The 22,289-nt window shown below is 38.2% G+C and overlaps 1 protein-coding gene across 1 annotated transcript; it reads left to right on the top strand.

Moving 5' to 3' along the window:
• The first annotated feature begins 2,762 nt into the window (after positions 1-2,762).
• ctsk (cathepsin K) lies at positions 2,763-21,200 on the top strand. The gene is made up of 8 exons (XM_054622426.1): positions 2,763-2,909; positions 4,249-4,372; positions 8,655-8,777; positions 11,005-11,157; positions 16,170-16,388; positions 18,217-18,382; positions 19,911-20,019; positions 20,236-21,200. Exons 2-8 carry the CDS (start codon positions 4,250-4,252, stop codon positions 20,333-20,335), a joined length of 993 nt encoding a protein of 330 aa, XP_054478401.1. The 5' UTR covers positions 2,763-2,909; position 4,249; the 3' UTR covers positions 20,336-21,200.
• The last annotated feature ends 1,089 nt before the right edge of the window (positions 21,201-22,289 follow it).

The following is a 22,289-nucleotide window of genomic DNA, read 5'->3' as shown; positions in this document are numbered from 1 at the left end:
ATTTTGGGGGGAAATATATTTCGAGAGTTTAACGGTCTCAATGCTCATTTTAATCTATGCAAATAATTAGGCCGGCTTTGTGCGGGTTCGGACCTTGGCTCTGTCTGACAGCGTAGTCACAACTTGAAGCGTTTCTTTAGGCTTCAAGTCTATTTTTTTGACAATACGAGTGTAAACGTGAAGTTGTTGCCCAATAAAAAGGCACAGATTTACTGTGTCTCTGGTTGCAGAGCAGCTGTGTATTCAGAAAATGTGAGTGCAGATCAGCCATAACTGACAACCTAAAATATTATGCAGGTGCAGTTCCAGTGTTAGCTGTTAGCTGTTAGCCAAACACTAGTATTATGCAGTTTGCTGCAGCAGAATGTGAGATAAACCGTGGACAGAGAAAGAGAAGCACACCCACTCACTCGCAGACTTACTAACATGCAATTGATTGCAGGATTCTCCTGGTGGAAATAATAAAAGTTGGGCTAAAAGGTTAAAACAATGTGCCCCAAGAGGCAACAATGATCATTACACTCATACATGATAACGCCAAAAAGACAGAGGTCAGAAATGATTTGAATTATATCAAAATCTGATTTCACACGGTTCTGAATTCTGCCACAGAACCAACATTAAACTCATTATATTGTTAATGAGCACTGAAAAAGAACTTCAGGGCTCCTCGTTATTGAATTATGAACAGCTTAGTAGCAGTGTTTGGCTCTGGTCAAAGTCTAGTCAGTACTCAAACTGGATCCGTTCAAACAGACCTCATTACATGTATGAGTAACATGCTGCAGCCCTGTATCATTGGACATATGAGGTACACGGGACGTTCTTATATTTAGATTGGTGACTCCATGTGCTAGACTGGTGTGTGACTATAGGAGTCACACGACATGTTCATATATATACACACAGACCGGACACATAGGACTGTTGACTAACGGCATGAGGAAGTAGGTATCCACCAAAAACCAGACGACTGCAGAAAAAATAAATATTGTAAAAAATCTATTTTGGCTTGGTCGTGGGAAGTTTATTTGAATAAGTTAATGCTTGAGATAGAGTCTGATATGTCGTCTTCATGCACTATTCACGTTAAAACCACTTCTTCTGAAACATGTGTGATGTTATGCTTCAATTACCAATGTTTTTTCAGTAAAGTTTGGGGCAAAAATCCACAAATGTGCCAGTGTTAGCTAAGAATACTTAAGGGCAAAATTTGTGGGATTCCCCCCAAAAAATAACCATCACTTATGACCCCCTAGAAGTGTGTCTGCTTGTGTTAACTTTTGGGCGTCAACCTCTTTCAAAACATAGTAACAAGGTGCTGGATCGATGACCAAAAGGCTTTTTAATTTGACCTATTCTCAAAAAGCCTGTTTACCAACAGTGTATGTTATGGAAGGATATATGTCCTCCTTTTTCAGTCTTTCCACTCCAACTGTCAGAGTCCGCAATGTATAGAAATGTGTATGGAATACATCATAATACACAAAAAACATCATATTAAAGATTTTCTCTATACATAATATATGTTTCAATGTGTTTTGCTTTATTTGGTATTCAATTCATGCATATTATAAAATTGGTGTTTTTTCACATTGTGTTCTGCAACATTAATAACACCTCTTAATATGCAATGTTAGTTGGGGTTTTTTTGTGTTTACGGCTCAAAATGTGGATTATAACATAAAGATTCTTCTGTAGATTTATGGAGACCAGATTATTACAAAATTTAAAATGTCATAAATCAGGGCTTATAGGGTGCCCAAGTGAAATAGATATGTTGCACGTTATACAATACAAAGAGAAACTGTAACTGGCAAAACAAATCAATAGTATTGAGACAGAATGTCTAGTATAAATAGTTGGAAATCAGCAATCAGAGGTGGAAAAAGTACTACAATTTTTTTACAAAAAAAAAAAGTCCTGCTTTCAAAATGTTGAAAATAACAAAAAAAAAGTAAAAGGTACTCATTATGCAGAATAATATATATTTTTGTATTATAATTATTGACGCTTGATGAGCTCATTGATTACTTTGTGTACTGCTGTGGAGATCAAATATATTATTACATCATTATTTATTAATTGATTATACTTTGTATTGATTATACTAATGTAAAATATTTCAATGTGAGATGTAGAAGAGTAGAAGTATAAAGTAGCATCAAATGGAAATACTCAAATGAGTAAATGTACTTAGTTACTTTCCACCGGTGTCAACAATACAAACCCTGCAGTATCATACTTTACATTACAGGAAGTATTAAGAATTGACTGCAGGCTTTAAAACAACTCTGCACCTCTCCAGAGCCGTAACATCTACATGACTAGACATGTTTCTACCTCAACGTTAGAAAAATGCTTCAGTGCTAAAAAGATGAAAGAAGATAATCTTTGTATCCTACAGTCTCAAGGTTCATCCATTCATCCTCTTTCATTTCATATTGATTCCTAACAACTAAGCACTTGTTCATATTTTACAGTCTGATGAATACTAGTGATGTTAGGGGGTTGTGAGCTTAGAATAGGAATGTAGTTCAAGACAACGTCTTTATTAAAAATCCAAAACTCTCATTCATTTTTCAAGCAGTACCCCAGAATGCAGCTGGGTTCTGATTTCCCCGCCAGGCTCTGTGAAGTTTTCAGACACCACTGTGTAATCTGACACCTGACATCATCTGTTGAAGGCATGTTTGCTATTTGAGGGAAACCAGATGTAATTCCCCTGCCTGGAAAAAAAAAAAAAAAAAAAAAAAAAGAAAGAAACTCCTCCCCAGACCTGGAGCTGCTGTTGTACTTCTTCAAAATCCAGCAGATATAAACTCACACACTGACCTACTTTGACAGTAGAGGAAGACTTTGTCGCACTCCGAAAACTTCACCAAACCCTTTTGACTCCTGGACTCAAGGTAAAGTTTGTTGTTTAAGTTTCAGTTTCAGTTTTGTGTACAAACGTTAAACTAACCCTGTTAAAGAGAAGGAATTCTTTAACAGGGTTAGTTTAACGTTTGTAAAACTCAGTCTGAAGGGATTCGAATTGAGTGAACATAATGTGCTGCACTGAAATGAAAAACCAACCTGTGTGTAACTGAGCTGCACTGAATAGAACAAACAGAATAGTCTTCATTACAGGCAGTGGTTTTTCCTTTTGCATTTAGTCTCAGATAGATTCAGAAGTATTTGTCACAGCTAAACAAGTAATTAGTGTTAATAGGATTAGGATTAGAGAATGATTTTTGACCCAGTTGTACCTTAATAGAAAGAGTTTTGGGAGTCAGAGCTGCATACTTAACTGGGAGCTGTTTCGACCTCTGCTGAGTCAGCGTTGCATAGTCATGGAAAAACATATTCAAAGTAAGATTTAATGCTGTAATGTATTTCTATGCACAAAGAAACTTCCATGGGGAGAATTATACAGCATTATACAGCGACACACAGTGTGTTTAACTGTAAATGATTTGCATACTTCATGAAAGCCTGCTATTTAAATCTAGGCATTTCCTTCAAATCACCCAAGGGTGAAGCCAGAGTAGATATAATCAATATGTGTGCAGCTCAGTTCACACACAGAGCCTCGAAGCTAAGCTTAGTTCAGTTAAACTCAACAGAACGATGGCCTTTACTGGAACACGAATGCAGAGTAGAGGCAGGATGTAATAAAACAAGAGAGGAACAGGGAGACACTGATGACTGACAGATGGGACGAGAGCAGAGAGAATCAAAGGAGGAGAGAAAGTTCAGACTGCTGTGATTTCTTTTTTAGAGTCTGGAGTTGAAAATGCACTGAGAAAGTGTTTTAATCCCTGAGCAAGTGAACTTTTACAACACAACAACAACAATAAGAAGCAAAAAGTAAAGCTTAAGTTCACTTGAGTTTGATTCTTTATCTGCTGTTGACAGACTATATTCATTATCTTAAAGTTTGATATTGCTTGTGGCAAGAAAGTAAAAGATAAAAAAGAGTTGTCCATTGTGTGCCACTGTCCTCTGGACAGGATGCATGGTGTTATCTCTAATGCAGCTGTTGGAGGGTTTCCTGGGTAAATCTGAACCAGCATGATCCTTTTCTTTGGTGGCACACGAGTGAAACCATCACGTGACAATAAAACCAGCTTACAGAAATCCAGTTTCAATTTATAACCTTACATTTTTTATAATAGCTTTGACTCTGACACCTCTCTGAAAGAGATTTCTCTCCCTCTGAGTTTGATTTGATGTATATAAAACATGAGTTTTTTGTTCTTTCAGAATGTTGCAGTTCGTGTGCATGTTGCTGCTGGCGGCCTCAGCCCTGAGCCACCTGGATGAAGCCTCTCTGGACTCCCAGTGGGAAGATTGGAAGATGACACACCGGAGAGAGTACAACGGCCTGGTAAGTCTCTGCCTTTGTACACTGTGAATTAAAGATTTGGCAAATCCAAGAAAAACCTATTCCATCAAAACCATCTAAAACCACCACGATTCCCTCTCTTTGACCGTACCCCTCTGTGACGACAGTGCTGTTGTTTTTCTGGTGAGGACATTCTCTGATGACCAGCCACAAATGAAGAAAACAAGTTCACGGACAAAAAAAAGTTCAATTTTATAAGCAGCAAACTTCCATGACTCTGTTTACTCGTGTGGGGACTCCTCGAATTGTATTAACAGACCACAGCCCACATCTGAAATCATAATTCTCCGAACTTCAGCGTTGCAAATTCCTCAAGGATTGCACCAAGCTCTTAGAGAGAGACAGAGAGAAAGATCAGACTGACATTAATGGGAGAGGATGTCAAATTTTCATTATCACTGGAGAAAAACTGAACAATGTCCCTTTTCAACGGTGACTTTCGTTAGAACGTTTCATTGTGAAAGTGTTACTGACTTTACAGCCTTAGCTGTGTCTGTACGCACGAATGAATAGATGTGCATTCATTTAGCTCTTTCTTCTGTCTTCAGGCTTTTTGTGTTCCCTCTTATCTCACTTTGCTCTCTTTGTGCTTCGGTAAATTGCTCAACATGTGGACGTCTTTGTGTTTGACTCACCGTCCGTCTAAAGCTGACTCAATTTAACGGCCAGTTGGTTCACTGCTGGTCTCCTCTCTCTGTCTATCGGCTGGCCTGTTTCTGCTGTCGTCAGGATGCAGCTCTGTTTAGAGAACATTAAACAGACCAGATCGTCCTCTTGTTTTGCCAACATTCACTTTTGTATGTTAGTCGTATGAGTCAGGGCTAATTTTGTTAGCTCATCATTCCTTTATGATTTCAAAGATCAAAATGGATGTGTTGAGGGTTTATTATTGACTGTAAAATCATTCCCAAAAGGAGGGTAAGATTTTGACCAAATCTTAATGATATGCAGATACTTTTACAAGTTTGCTGCCTTTTGACATTTAAAATATTTAGGATTGTTTCTTCAAAAACAACGGCAATGGGGTTTTGTCCATTATATTTAAGTTACACTGCCAGAAAGTATTCTAAAAGATTTGGTGCTGCCGGTCCACCAAAATGTTAAGACAGATTTAGAGTTTAGATACTTTCATTTGTGGTGCTAAAGTGGATAGTATGATATCATCAGCATATAAACAGATTTTGGGGATTATTAGCAACAACTTCGACCCGCTGAAATGTTTTTTGTTTTAGTGTATTGCATACAATATGTTAAAACTAAGCAAAGAGTGCTGTGGACACCTTTGTGTAGTTGCTTTAATTGCTCAATTGGTTGAAGAATGTCTACTGGTGATTGATAGGGGCAGTTTTTTTTCAAGTTTTCCCTAAAGACGATGTGCCCTTACCTTGTACGGTAGCTGAATTCTTGCAACATCACAAGATCAGAAGTGTTCGGGATCACAAAAAAACAACTTATCAAGCTTCAAGTAACGTGTTTGTGTCCAAACGAATCAGTGTCGCTAATGGCAGCTAGCGGCGTTGTTTAGGTGTTTGTGACGAGAAAATGCCTGCCTTTTTCCAAACATTTTCCAAAATCTTCTGGCTTCTTAGATGGTTCGTGTGTAATAAAACATCTGGCGCGTCAGGTAAATGTGCCCAAATAAACAGGTGAATTAGAGTTGATGAGTCCTGTCTCCAATAAACTCTGTTTATGTACTGGAGGTCGGCTACTAATTTGTTTCCTCAATTACTTTTTGCAAAGAAGCATAATTGCTGTCAGGATTATTTCCCCTGGCGTCTTCTGGAGGTGATTGGAGTTGATAGGAAGCATACTAAGTGCAGGAGTTTGATACCAGAGACCAGGGGGTTGCATCCTTAGTCCTGTGTGCGATTTAGATTTACACAAGTAAAGTACTTGTAAAAAATATTGTGGTTTCAGTTAAATGTTTATAATGTAAACATGTCTATTAAGTCTATTATCCTTCTCTAATCTTAACCAAGTGCTGTGAGTGCCTAAAGCTAGCCATGTTAGAGTTTGATAATGCTTTAGTTGCTATGATCAGAGCACATAATGTGTAAAAAATACATTTATACATTGTTAGTGAGCATTTTGCAAAAATATTGGGTATCCAAATTTTCCTTTAAAAATGTATTTGCTGATGCAAATTAGTATGTACATTTAATTTCTTGGAGACAGGGTTAAGTATAAAGCATGTTAGCACGATGATACTTTATTAAATAGTTTATTTTATATAATGTATGGGAATATTTGCTGGTCAAAAAGTGGTCTCTTCCTTCATCTTCCATGAAGGAAGAGATGATTTATAAACCAGAGTTTACTTAAACCTGGTTCTACTTCTGTAATGTTCTGTTATTCTTATGTTTTTCTCTAGTTGAGATGTATAAGAATATCAAAATCTTCACCAATATAATTAGAATATTAAAATAAATGAAGACCGAAACAAGTAAATTAAAAAAGGAGAGGATGGTTATAACTTTGAAATGCGAGGTCAGCACTGGTTGCTCTACTTCCTTGTTTTTTGGCCCGGAGAAAGAAAACAGATGGAGTCAGAGAACAGAGAAACCAAAAGTAAAGCAGGACATGCACAAGGAGAATTTACAGTTGCTTTATCTCTCTCATCCTGAGCCAGTGATTCAGAAAAGACCTACTTTTGCCAAGCTGACATTTTCTAGTCTGATTAAGCAGATTCTGTTTAGGTTTAACCGGGCAAATAAATACGTTTTAACTGGGATTATCAACTGAAATCACATGGTATAAAACACCTCTTCCTTTCTTATTTAGTTTTTAATTGAGTTTAGCTTTCTTCTGTAATGCATGAAGCAGTCAGCTGCTATATTCAGCAATGGAAACAAAAAAAAATTCCAACAGTGGAAACTCCTCTCAGCTCTGACTCTATATTTTACCGTCCTTCTCAGTTTCTCTGTCGCAAAAATTCCCATCCATCATTTTTATTATTTTTGTATTATTCTGTTATTTTGTTTGAGCTCGTGGCTGCAGAGGAGGAAGGTTTTGTTGTTTAGTTGTTGTTAAACCAGAGCCGACCACAGACTTATCTCTTGAGCGCTCGCTGAGCATCTGTTATGGCTCTTCACCTCTGGCTAGAGGTCACCGCTCCACAGCCGGGGAGCTTCTGTGTGCGTGTGCATATGTGTGTGTGTGTGTGTGTGTGTGTGTGTGTGTGTGTGTGTGTGTGTGTGTGTGTGTGTGTGTGTGTGTGTGTGCAAAGATGCTTGTGTGCACTTAATCTACAGAGCTGCATGTGCCTGGGTTTATGTACATTATGTAAGCGTTTGTGTTTATGTTGTTTTCGTCGGTATCTGTTTAAACGCCGTCATTTATTTGAGTGTGTGTGTGTTGGTGTGGTCATTATGTTGTGTGTTAATGACATTCAAGTGTATGTCAGCCTTCTCTCTCTCTCTCTCTCTTCCTCTCTATTACTGATTACAATCAGTATTCCTCCAACAGTCCTTCTAATTCAACCCCTCCTTGAACTGACATCGCTTAAATAGAATCAAAGTCTCCGCACATCATTTGCATTTTCCATTACTGGAATGGATATCAAGATAGAAATAATCATTATATTTATGCTAATGGTTGTTAAGACCACGAATACTAAGTAGAGCGTGGATGTTTTTTGGGATAACCAACCAAACACTTGGCTGTATCTCATTCCTAAATTGAGATTGGACGAAATGCAAATCAAGTCTCCTTAGCACGTAATAGACACATACAGCGGGGATGAGGTGCAAATGTTCTAAAAAGTAAGGTATAAAGCAACATTTTAAGGCAATTTACGGTTGCATTGGACAGTTATGTTGCTGTCTAAGCTGTAGGGAAGATTGCCACGTGAACATGCACTGGTTTAATTGGCCTAATTAATGAAATGGGGCTATTACACAGGAAAGCTTCCTTTCTTCGCTAATTAAAAACGTATATTTGCCCTATTTGCACAGATTCATTTCTTTGAGCTGTCAGGTGTTAACACAGGAAGAGAGGAAGGAAAGCAAAAACTCAAGAGTGAAATATAGGTGATGGAAGAATCTGCATATGTTAAGACCTCAGGTGAAAAGACTTGATGCTTCAAAGTTCATATTTCTACACGTAATACACCATCATATGTATTAAAACCTTTTTTTAAAGAAATGCAGACTTATGTTGTCTGAATTTGGAGGACATGAGCGCTCCCATAATCCTATGTACTGTACGTTCCTGTCCAGTTTTCCATCCTGACTCATAGTGACACATCCCACTTGTTTTGTCTCAGGATGAAGAGGGGATCCGCAGGGCCATCTGGGACAAGAACATGCGTATGATCGAAGCCCACAACCAGGAGGCCGCGCTGGGCATCCACTCCTACGAGCTGGGGATGAACCACCTGGGCGACATGGTGAGTCTGAGGCTGTCCTGCATGCTGGAGGGCCACATTTCTGTTATCTGCTTCATGTATGCTGTCATAGGGGGAAGACAACCGACTCCTTCTGTGTGACTCTTTACGAGGACTTGACAGAAGGATGTTTTTTATTCTTTTGCTTTCTCTTTTGTACTTTGATATCATCCACAACATGCTCTGAAATGCTACAAATACCTTGTTTTTTTTATATTTATGCTTTCAGAAGTCTATTTCTGCTCCCTCTACCTGATCACAGCCGCCTGTCATCCAAGTATAAGCTATGATTGGTTTATATTTGATGCACAGTCTGACATATTTCTGACAAAATCATGCCACAAGCTAGTTTGATCAGTGCATCTTTAAAGACATAATTGTCTTGTAGTTTATTCCACACAAATATCAACTGACAGCTGCAGTAAAATGACAGAAATCAGAAATTTTCCAGCTTGTTTCCGCCACATTTCAGTTCACAGTGTTGGTTTAATCACCAAAAAACAATCAAATCATTATTTTATCATAACTTAAATCACCATCATATCACTAGCTCAGCCCAGCTGCTGTGAAGCCAGCGTCAGATAGTCGTCTCAGGGTAATGAAGTGAAAAAATACCAACTGTCATGGGTAGGAACTACAATATGTGTTTGCCATTCAGGATCTGATCTTGTATCACACATTCATTTTATCCAGAATTAAAAAACAACAAACGATAGTGCTGCAACTGACATTTATTTTCAATATGCAGATTATTTAGTCATATTTTCCCTCCGCCTAAGATGAGGTCTTCGATTATCTTGCTTTATACCCAAATATATTCAGTTTACTGTCACGTATGACAAAGAAAAGCATCAAATCCTCACTTTTGAGAAGCTGGAACCAGTAAATATTTTGTGCTTTGTTTTACTTAAATGTTCTCAAAACAAAAATGTTGACCATTCGGACAAAACAGAGTGAAAATGACTTCATCAGACATTCCTAAACTATATCTTTACATAGCAAATTGCTATTTGATGCTTTATTAATGCTCTGAATGTTGAATAGATAATTTTTAACGATTTGATTATGGAAATAGTTCCCAAATAATTTTATAGAAGATCAATCAACATTGACCCATTTTCAATCACAGCCTGAGATGCAGCTGTTAGTTGACAATTGATCTGTGTGCTAAGTGCATTCATTACCATGTAGCAAAAAAAAAACAGCTCCTTAGTGTCAGAGATCCGTATTCTCCTCAGCGGTTCCGTCTTCTAGCTGCTGTCATCTCAGTTTGTTGTTGATGCTGCAGCCCGCTGAGGTGAAACTAAATGGGTTGGGTGTCCTTAAATCAGCTGTAGTCGCTGACGTGTGCGTGTCAGAGCGAGTCGTGACTGATGGTTGTTTTTGCATCAAGTCGCACGGCTGTAACAAGCTGTACATCAGAAATGGGAGGAAAGCCATATGCGTAAAAAACACAGGCTCATCTATGAGTGACAAGAACATCTATTGACATTCTGGATAAATGGCCTATTTCATGTGTGTATGTAGAAACAGGTGGTCGGGAAATGGAGAATGCTTTTTCATTTTCATCTTGCATTTAAGTGAAATGAAAGAAAGGACCATATGGGCTATCATTCTTCCAGTAATGATCTCTCTGCTTGCATACTGAGCTGTAATGAAAGCACTGGGGAATTCTGATAATAACAAATGGTAGGATATTAATTTAAATAATTGCCTCATATGAGTAATCACCAGGAGGCCCTTTTTCCACTTCCTCTTATCCTCATCTTCTTCTTCTACGTCATTGTTTTGTAAATCTTGTAGCTTTGTACTTTTATGCCCCCTCTGGTGTCTTATTTTGACATTCGTACAGTGCAGAACATTTTTGCAGTAAACTGTTGAACCCATCCCTTCATGAAACTCTTCTCATCCTCCGTCACCATGCTGAATCAAATCCTCCCATATCTTCCTCACTTGTTCTTGTCTTAGGTCTAAAAATAAATTCTCTCTACCTCGTTTCTCTTGTTCCCGTCCCAACACACATTTCTATGTCTCGAGATTATTCTATGAACTAAGATAGGTTTCGTACCAATCTATTGTCAGAGAGGTGCAACCTGTAATCCTTCACTTCTGCACTCTTTGTGTCTTGTTTTGATGAGGAAACTCAGCCTCCTTTTGCACTCTACTTGGACGTCAGAAACATTCCTAAAACGCAGGTGATTAAATTATAACCGTGTCTCCGCTCACACAGACGTCAGAGGAAGTGTCCGAGAAGATGACCGGCCTGCAGATCCCGGACAACATCGATCGCAGCTTCACCATGGCTCTGGACGACAAGGTGTCCAGGCTTCCCAAATTTGTTGACTACCGCAAGAAGGGCATGGTGACTCCAGTGAAGAACCAGGTCAGAGATCATCTAGCACACATGTTAATCATTGTATATTTAGTAAAGAAACACACAAACTGTGTGCACGCAAGAATGATTCATCTTATTGGGTATCAAGTCCATAAGAGATTCAATGTTTGGTTGTTTTTTTGGTGGCTTTTTGGGTGGAAATCCTGCTGCATGGTGTAGTTATTCATTTGTTTTTGTCTCCATCTTTGAAACATTCTCTTCCAATTAAAGAATATGTTTGGGTTTTACAAGAGAAGAGACTTCCAGGGTGAAGACAAACTAGGTTCATCTGCTTAATGCATTATCAGACAGTACCTTAAGCTTATGAAAGCTGCTTTGCACTAAGATTTGTGATCTAATAAATTACCATCAAAGCTCCGCCTACCTTCCACCTGAGCAAAGGTCTAATCAGCCTGAATAACTGGAAAAAATGTGTGTATTCAAAGTGGTTGAACATTAAAGCCAAGTCAACTTGAGATCATCTTGCGATGGTATCATAGAGCTCGTTCTCATTTCCATGGCGTCAAATACAGACACTTTGTCATTCACATCGGCGTCTCATACCGACGCACAATGAACCCTTTTTTGCACCGGGCTTTCTGGTAACTACTTTGTAAAACCCATCAGTGTCCTTATTATACGCTGAGAGAAATACCTCAGGAGTATGACGACGTAGTATTATAACCGAAAAAACTCCCACCAGGAGACGAGTGTTCTTAAATTCATCTGTATCACAATCTTCATAACTTCTACATTGTCGTTAAAGGACAACCCGCTCTTACACCTGAGCCACGACCGCCCAGTTTGTGTCCCAGAGTTGATGCTTGTGACGTGTTTTCCGTACCTATGTTACTAAACCTAACCAAGTGTTTGAATTCAGGACTTAAAACGTGTTTACCGCGACCGCAGTGAAGCGTCATAGTCATGGAAAGTGACGCCAAAGGGTCCCACCAAGCGTCAATATGTGACTGATGAGGATGAGAACGTGCTGAATGTTTCGTGATTTCAATATGGGCCAAGGGCGTAAAATGGGGGAACCAATGGCCAATGAACTCGACCTTTAATTTGACCTTTAATTGATAAAAACACTTGGTAAAGTACTCAAATCCTCTTTACATTACATTACAGTCATTTAGCAGACGCTTTTATCCAAAGCGACTTACAGGAAGTGTATTCAACATAGGTATTCAAGAGAACTACTAGTCACCAGAAGTCATAAGTGCATCTCCTTTCTTAAACAAGCATCTTAAAGCATAAACCAGAGCAAAAGTATAGTGCAGAGGCAAATTAATACAAAAACAATAATTGCAACAGACTAATACGAATGTAATAAGTGCTACAAACTACTACGAATAGGATAAGTGCAGTAAACAAATACGAATGCAATAAGTGCTACGAGGAAGGCTCAGGGCTCTTCTGTGGTAGTTCCCGATACAGTAACTGTCATCAGGACCACATTTGCTGACTCACTCTGAGAATCACGAGGTGAAAACAATACCAGCGTCGCTGTCACGTGGCTGCTATTAAATGTTCTGCTATGTTTACAACCCTGGCACGAGCAGTATGGTGGAAAAACTGGACTTGCAGGAAATATGGCAGGCAACCAAACTAATAATGAGGACAGAGCTTGTGTAATAGAAAACTCCAACATGATCATGAGCTGATATCACATGATTAAATAGTTTCACATCAGTAAGCACAGCGATCAGAACAGACCTGGGACATGAGAGGACTTTGGACTGAAAAATTTAAACGAATCAAAACAGGAAGAGCCAGTATCTCACAAAGGAGGAAGTACTTGTATTTTTGTAGTATTCCTGTCAGTGTTTTCTCATTAATGGAAATACAAGGTATTCATCTACAGATAGAAGTTCTGTTGGGTTAAAGCATTTGATGGTGGTTGTTTGAGGGCTTGTTGAAAACAGAGAAAAATGCCCCATGGCTGTTTCCTGGCAAAATGCTCAGAAGGAAACTCACTGATTTTTAGGGGGAACTGTAGCTGTTGCAGGCAGAAGCAAAAAGAATCAGAGGAACTTAAGAAGAAAGCAACCTTTGGCAGTATACGTTGCTGCAAACAACGGGATATGTTGAATGTCGACGTTTCTGAATCAAAAATACGTTTCATGAATATGTTTCGTTTTAAATATGATTGGTTAGGGTTTCGGAGAAACAACTACTTGCTATGTGTTCGAGAAAAGATCATGATTTGTGTTAAAATGACGACGTAGTGTAACGTTACTACCATGAATAAATAACAACCATCCTTCGCCAATTTTCCTACATAAAGTTACATATCAAACATAAAGTCAACATTTATGGTATTACATAGTACACAAACAGCAGTGTCCTATGTGAAAGTCCTGTGTTTGTTTGACTCCCCCCCCTATTCTTAATGGACTTTCTCGCTTGTTATACTCGTTTTTATACCACGTAGCTTTCAATAAAGGTTGTCGATACTACATCTGTTGCTCTGACAGAATGCAAAAACCTTCAACATTCAACGTATCTTTAATTTGCAGAAACGTACCAACATCTTTAGGGGCTGAACTGTAAAATAAATCAGAAACAAAGTATATATCATAAGGAAGTATTTATTACCTTAACATGAAAGAAGTCTATTGTGCAAATATTAGAATAATTTAACTTCACTCTTTTTTTAATCTAAATCCTTAAAAAATGAGATGAGTTCAGGAACACATCCTCGAGATACAAGGTTTATCTTCAAAATCCTTTTTATGAATCTCTAAATCGAGTGAAAATATTCAAAAACATGCTCCAACATAAGTGAGCAGCAGCATGTGATCTCAAGAGGCCCAATGAGATTTTGAGTATGTGGTGCATGTTTTTTCTTGTAGCCATAAATTTCTCTACTTTCAAGCTTCATTCATGATACAGAAATGTAAAGAAACCACATAACACAGTTAGTGTATGTTCTGGTATCATACCGGAGGACACAGCCTGTTCTCACTGCTAATGGACTTTGAAAACACAGGAATTATTGTTATTTCTTGTAATTAGTCATTACGAGTGGATTGGACAGCCGGGCCGTATTTATGTCAACAAGGATTCAGCAGAACAGGACGTAGATAGACCGAAATATGTTGAGCAGCTGCTGCTTTCTGCTAGCAGCAGAATGATGGGATGTTATCTAAAGAACATCGGAGCTTAAACCGAAGCACTGGAGGCTCAGCAGGGTTAATAATTAATATTCAATGACATAGTTTACTGATTACTTAATTCATATTATTATAGTTCATTTATATGGATTTCGTTACATTTTTCTTGAGGTTTAGTGTTTTTTGGTTTGCAGTTTTTGGATGTTTTTATGCACATAAATACTTCATTTTGCACATTTATGCAAATTAGGCTTCATCTGTCCAGAAATGCATTTTTTACACTGCAAAACAACAAAAGTTACAGCCAGTAGAGGTTTTAGAGGTATTCACCACAAAGGCTAAACACACAATTTAATTATGTTTTAATTAGATCATGCTTTAAAGTATTTCTCTTTGTATTTCAGTATAAATCTAAAAAAACATGATGATATATAAGTCAGTTTTTGTGGAGGACGTTGTCGCCCTCTGGTGGATGAAAATCAAACTGCAGCTATAAACAGGATTTATTGAGCTGCTTCCTGTTCTTCATGAATTATGCAGGAGTCAGACTTCACTCTCTGAATACTAACAAGTCTGCTGCTTCCTCTCCTACGGAAGCACGATGACTGAACCCTGTTTTGATGTTTCTGTATTTGTTTGAGGCAAATTTCTGTTTAAAGCCGCATTCAGAACATCCTCTGGTGAAATCATGTGCTTACATATTTAATAACTCAAGCAGCAGAGTGTCATCCTTGAGGAGAAGCAGAAGTGTTTTCAACTCAAAGCCAGGAGAGAATTTATAGTCAGACAGCGACTCTGAAGGTGTTTTACTACTTCATGACTGAGAGAGCTCGAACACAGCAGCTCTGTCAGCCAGCACACAACACAGATCCTGTTCTTTTGTATGTGTTCTATAATCATTTAAAGAAACTATAGGTGCACCCATTTTATTAAGATGTGCAAAAGGCCCCACCACCTTTCCTACACAGGAGCAAAACACAGAAACACTATATCTGTTTAGCCTCTTTCTGTTTCTGTCCCTCTGTAGTTTTTACACATCATTTTGGTTTGTGGCTCTTTTGCCCCTTCTGTAGGGGACCAATGTCTCGCAGTAAGAGCCTTCAAAACACTGGAATTAATTCAGTATTATCCTTCACATGTGACCATAGCACACGTATTTAATCTGCAGTGACTCTGGCATGGTATAAATGATAAAACAGCACATTGCTCACTGTGCTCACACAGACATGTCTGCCCCCTAATGGACAGACAGGAGAAGTCTCATCACGTCTCATCTATCAGGTTGATTTCCCTTAAGGCTGATGAGATATTAATGTCGTGTTCAGACACTGTTTTCATTACTGATTAATCTGCCAATTATATTTTTAATGTGGGCTATAAAATGCACAAAAATCTGTCAGAATTCTTCCTAAAGCCCAGGGTGCTGTTTTAAGATTACTTCTTTTCAGGTACAAAAAAATTCAGAACCCAAAGATATTAATTTCTAATATTCATAAATATTTCTTTTTACAATCAACACTTGAAATGATGAAAGCACTTGCAAATGACAAGGTAGAACGAAATGTAAACCATACTTTTTTACCTCTTTACTTAAGATTTCATTCAACTAAACTAAACTAAAAAAGTACCAAAACACTGGAGACAAGGAAGACCTAGGGTAGATAATAATGAGAATGAATATGAAACAAAATTTAAATCATTAAATCATAACTCTGATTAAAATAAATGTCTGCCTGGATAGAAATCAATTTAAAATGTGCATATTTATTCTTATTCAACAATCATCCAACGATGCACACCTTCTAGTCCAAACACTCTCTTACTTTCTGCGACAGGGCCTTTATGCAGAACCCATCATCAACCTAAAAACACCTCACTCTCCTCTCTTTCATTCGATCCTCACAGGGCTCCTGTGGCTCCTGTTGGGCCTTCAGTTCGGCCGGGGCCCTCGAGGGCCAGTTGGCCAAGATGACGGGCAAGCTGCTGGACCTCAGTCCTCAGAACCTGGTGGACTGCGTGACGGAGAACAGCGGCTGCGGAGGAGGATACATGACCAACGCCTTCAAGTACGTGCAGGAAAACGGAGGCATCGACTCGGACGCGGCCTACCCGTACGTCGGAGAGGTAAGACAGCCTCGATGATGCACATGTGGAGATATCTAAGACATATCATATATTATTCATTCTACAGTGTTAAAGTGTTGCCCAAACACCCTGTCATGTGCTGTTGTTGCGTTTCTTGGTGTGACATCCTGTAATGTGACTATAACTCACAACTAGAACCATTCTCACTGCCCAACCAGGGTTTTTTTTTTAAGTCTGACACTGTGGCCTACCTTCAGATTAAATTAAGGCAACTCTGCCCCTCTATTAATGATGTGCAGCATGAAAAAGTTGATCTCATTAGTTTTTTTCCACCCTTAATATGAGTTGACGTACATTTACTTGAAGGATAATCATGCTTTAAGTTTTCGAAACTACAGTTCCCATGATGCCTTGACAGATTTGAGAGAAAACACGAAGAATAGAAAGTTGCCGTGGACTATTCTAGCTATTTTACCCTGTTTCCAGTCTTTATGCTAAGCTAGGCTAGGCTAAGCTAAGTGGTTGCTAGCTGCTGTCATGTTGAACCTAGAAGCATGAGAGTGGTGTTGATCTTCTCATGTAATTCTCAGAAAGAGAAGTTTAGTTTATTTGGACACATATAAAATACATAAACATAACAGAGATAAATAATATCACAGTGCAGAAAAAACCCACTGGGCTTTTTTGAAGTTTCACAATATCGAAGACAACACAAAATGAATATATATTATATGCATGATATGCCTAGAAAATTGTGTTGACAACATATTTGAACAAGATAATGGATATTTAATAATAACAATACATTATCAACAGCAAAAAAAAAAAAAGTGTAACTTTAACATTATGGTTTTAAATGACACTCAATGACAAGCAAAAAATAAATTGCACAACTTGCAGAAATGACCTATTTTCCACAACAGAGCTGCAGACACAGACTGAAACCATAAGCGGTAGTTGGTTCCTCACTTGGCTTTCAGGATGTCACACTTCAGCCCATCAGGTCTCCAAAAGAGCAAAGGCATAAACTTTATTCCACTTTGACTGTTAAAGCTGCAGATATATTTGACCAAAGGGAGGTGGTTTATCAGAAACGATGATGTACAAACTCTTCCACTGACTTACTAAGCAAACACAGTTTCCTCTTAAGTCATCTATTGCTGCAACGAGGAAGTACGACTTCTGGTAAATAGTTAGAGCTCGCATTTTCCCCATTGTTGACATACTAGGAACGTACGGAGGCTTTGATCGGACACATGGAGTCACATGAGGTGTGCATGTGACAGTAAGATCACGAGGCACTCTGCACAGGCCACGAACATTTCCATTAACGATTTATCCAACGTTTTGTTTTCTTTCTTAATCTGTTATTCGTTTCAATAAAACATCAGAAAACAGAGGACAGATCCATCACATTTCCCAATGTGACATCAGCAAATGTCTTTTTTTGTTCGACCAACAGTCTGAAACCCCAAAATCTTGAATTTAAAACAATGTGACAACGAAAAGCAGCACATTTGGGAACCTAGAACCATCAAATTTTTGCCATTCTTGTAGAAAAAAACCTAAACAATTCATTTTCTGTTGATTTCTTTCATAGTGGTTTCATTGCAGCTCTTCATTTCTGTACATTTTTCTTTGTCGTTCCTTTTTCCTGAGCTTTCTTTTGTATAAAGTGTCTTAAATATTCATGTACGTGATAATGACCATAACTGATGCAGTTTTTAAATTTGAATAGTGTTGCTATTTTGGTTGACAAACATTTTCCAGCTTGAATTTGCTTTGTCATTGATGTTTTTGCCAAAAGAGAACACATAAATATGAGACATGTATATTCAGGTTCTTTTCCTCCTCCTTTGTCTTTCAGGACCAGCCATGCCGCTACAACTCATCCGGCATGGCGGCATCGTGCAAAGGCTTCAAGGAGATCCCCGTGGGAGATGAGCACGCTCTGGCTGTGGCTCTGTTCAAAGTGGGTCCGGTCTCTGTGGGCATCGACGCCACGCTCGGCACCTTCCAGTTCTACCAGAGAGGTCAGTGTTAACTACCTAATTAACTGATATCAGCATGGAATTCCCCCAGTTCATTACTTAAATTAAGACAATCAGTTTTTGTATTAAAAGTTTTCTTAGATGTTATGTTTAAATTAAGAATATGCATCATTTTCCAGAACAGAAATCTGAACATTGGATAAAGCCAGGTTCAAAATTCTGGTTTAATTCTTTTAATATATTAGAGTCAAAGGTTTTTACAGAGGAGATTTTGGCTTTGTATCACTCCATAAATCAGAAAATACTGTAAAAAAAAATCTATTTTCTCCATGTTTTAGTGATTAAATGTTGTATAAATCAGGCTATGAATGATATCTGAACAGACCCCTCTGTAGAAACCTTCAGAATATAGAGAGGAATGAAACTGGAAAGTTGTGTGTATGTAAGAGCTACTGAAGTGGAGATTTATGGATCAGAGTCTGAGAAAAATACAAATTTTAAAGATATGTTGAAGACACAAGAGGTGAAGTGTAAAAAAAAATAACTAATAGATATCACCATGAAACTTGAAAGAGAATACTTTTTTGCATTACAAGTTTTCTGAAATGTTATATTTAAATATGCAAATTAGGCATTATCTAGAAGAAAACTCCAGATGCAAATAGAGAAACTAGTAAAAGAAATACCTTAATGTGTATTTTGGATGTTTTCAACACTAGATTATGCCAAAATCTACACACTGGCCCTTTAAGAAGTGTGTTAAAAAATGAGCTAACACAATTTAAACAGCATTTTTTTATCTTGCCACTGGATTTGTATGTTTTAGCTCTTCAACTAAGAATGCCTTTTAGATTGATCCTTTTTTCTAAGGACTTTTGAGGCAGTCACTATATGATAAGACAGTGGTAACGGTGCGTTTTAACACTATGGGTCCCAGAATTCAGGAGGCGTGTTATTTAAATGAAGAGGTCAGTCATTAATAACTGCAACTGTGCTCAGATTTCATGCTGCACACAGTATGAGTCATTTTGCACACAGCAGCAGGAGACCTGTCGCCTGCAGCTCTTCATCTAACAGATCACTGAGGCTGCTTCTTCTTCTTCTTCTTCTTCTTCCATCACCTGACGGATTTCAAACTGATCCTTCAAAACTGACTGTTGCATTTTTGATGAATCATAGGGGTTAACTCTAATAAAAAACCAGGGAAGTACTACAGTAAATGATTATGTTAACTGGCTATTGCAGAAAAAACACAGACTATAAATAGCATCAAAACTGAACTTGATTTCATAAAAATGATGCTTTCAGGCCATTCAGGAAAAATGTTTCTCCCTGGCAGTGAGGAGAGGGTTTAAACCAGAATTTAGACTTTTTATGTCGGAGAAAACCTTTTTGAACTATTTCGAGCTTGAACTTGAACAGTTATCTGAATAATTAAAACTACCTCGTACAAACTGTGAGATTACCTATATGACCTCAAGGAACTTTCAGAAAAAAAGGTAAAATCAACTTTCAAACTGTCTGACTCTCTCCTCGCTCTCTCTTCCTCTCTCTTCCATCGTGTTCCCAGGTATTTACTACGACAGCAACTGCAACAAAGACGACATCAATCACGCCGTGCTGGCAGTGGGCTTCGGCGTGAACACCAAGGGGAGGAAATTCTGGATCGTGAAGAACAGGTGGGGCACACATCATCATCATCATCATCACCTGTCCAGAGCGGTGGCATCAGGTGGCTCATAAGGCCGCCAAAGTGAAAGCGACATGGTCGGCGTTGATTTGACGCGTTGGTGACAAACTGAAATGCTTTTTGACTCCCGGCGAATGCTCAACAACTCTCATGTGTCTTTCTCTCCATCTCATCTTCTTTTATTCTATTTTTGTGTCCCTGACAGCTGGAGCGAGAACTGGGGCAAGCAGGGCTACGTCCTGATGGCACGTAACCGCGGCAACCTCTGCGGCATCGCCAACCTCGCCAGCTACCCCGTCGTGTGAGGACGACAGAAAAAAGGCTGCTTTGCTTCGACTACTACACAGAAGAAAATGCACTTGAATATGTACGCAGAGTTCATTCCAACCATGGATGTATTATAAAAACTGATTCCAATTTTTTTCCAAAATTGTAAAAGAGACGTTTGTAAAACTTCCAGAGGGGTTGTCATCTTTGTAAAACGTTTCTAAATCCTAATGACATCACTGCTAAACAGTTTGCCCATTCTCATTGGTCCATTGCTGGGCCAGATGCATGATGGGATTAACACTACTGCGTATATTCAGTGGGCAACATAACCCTGGAAGTATCCAGTTCTATAATACATCCATGAGTCAAACAAGTCAGCAACCACTACAAGCAATAACAGAAGATTATATTTTGTATAACTGGTTTTTAAAACAGCGATAATCACACATATATTAAAAATAAATCAGATTATTTTGGAATGGACCTCTTCCAGCGATGAAAAGGGCTAAATGTTGTGTGAAGTATTGGATTCAAACGTCTGATGAGGACGTTTGGTTTTGTCTTGAGTTCATTTGAAGCACTTTGAATCCCCTTTAGACCTTCAGTTTTACCTTCAGACCAGCAGACCTCCACTGTGGTCCGCTCCATAAGCACACCGAGGTCCTCCAGGGCGCGTTGTTAGTGACCCAGAAGAGTTTTAAATTCACTGTGACAGGAAACATTGCTGGTCAATGGGAGCTGCTCCTTTCCTTTTGACGCAGAGTCAGTTCTGTTAAAAAATCGTATGTTTTTCTTTTGATCATGTCGACCTTTTTGTTGTTCTGTTCAGCACATTTATGATTATCAAACTGTAAACTGATGTTTTCTATGAATAAAGGTTTCGTTTTGAAGTTAAATGCATCATTTGAATTCCTCCTTTTTATTTGAAGAAGAAGTGAAAGAGCTGTTTTTGATGTTTCGTTTAAATAAAGGAAATTCTAAATATAGACTTTATCGTTGAATGAGGATTGCCTCTACATGGCTCTCAACATGGTGACTTCTGAGCTAACAGTCTGCTGCTATATCAATGCTCATGATTTGTTATTTAGCACCTTTAAACACAATTTTAACAAGTGTAGCTTTTCATTCAGTTTTTTAATTCTGAGAAACTAAATGTGTTGTTTTACAACTTGAAATAGTTTGATTTATCCAGTTAAGAATAAAGTTAAACTTCATGAAAGAACTCTGATACATGACCAGAGGCCTGTTGTTTGAACACTGCACAAGCCGAAGTCTAATAAATAACAGATACATAGTATAATAAGGACTATCTGAGCAACAGGGATTTCATTCAATGAAAGGTACATAACTGGTCTCGTAGTGCAGCACAGAATAATAATCTTCAAGAAATAAACTGAAAAAAAAACATATTGAGAATGTCTGTGAATAGTTTCAGTTTTCTTATCAAGAATATATCTTTTGGCAGAAACTTACTAGTATTGAATAGTGGAACAAAATATCAGCTTTGCGGTCCAAAAATAAATAAAAGATATTTTTGTCAATTCACACGGTTCAAAATAATAAATATGTCTGTTACATCAAACTCTGTAAAGTGTAACTGTGTTGTAAAAAAGCATATTGTTTAGATGAAATCTTGCACACAATGTTTATTCCAAAAGCCATAACCATAATATACAGAGTGATATATATTACATTCAGCATTTTTTTTTTTACAATTGTGTCATTTTATATTCTTATTGATAATAGCAGAATGCACTTTCATCAATCTCCGTTCCAGAGACGTCTGCAACGTCTGGCGGACTGCCACACAGTTTGTTGACCTTTCTTCAGGTCAGAATCACCTCTTGACACACATCCCTTCAACTACGACGTTTGAGCTCCTTCGACGCTGAATCCTAATGTTTAGTAACCTCCCTGACCTTTTTCTATTCACACCACCATCACAGACACAAACAATAAATCACTTCTACCTTAGAAATATCACATATT

The sequence above is a fragment of the Anoplopoma fimbria genome, chromosome 20 (genome assembly GCF_027596085.1).
Source record: "Anoplopoma fimbria isolate UVic2021 breed Golden Eagle Sablefish chromosome 20, Afim_UVic_2022, whole genome shotgun sequence".
NCBI classification, from domain to species: Eukaryota; Metazoa; Chordata; class Actinopteri; order Perciformes; family Anoplopomatidae; genus Anoplopoma; species Anoplopoma fimbria.
The sequence above is the reverse complement of the archived record's forward strand: the minus strand, read 5'-3'. Positions and strand labels throughout refer to the sequence as shown.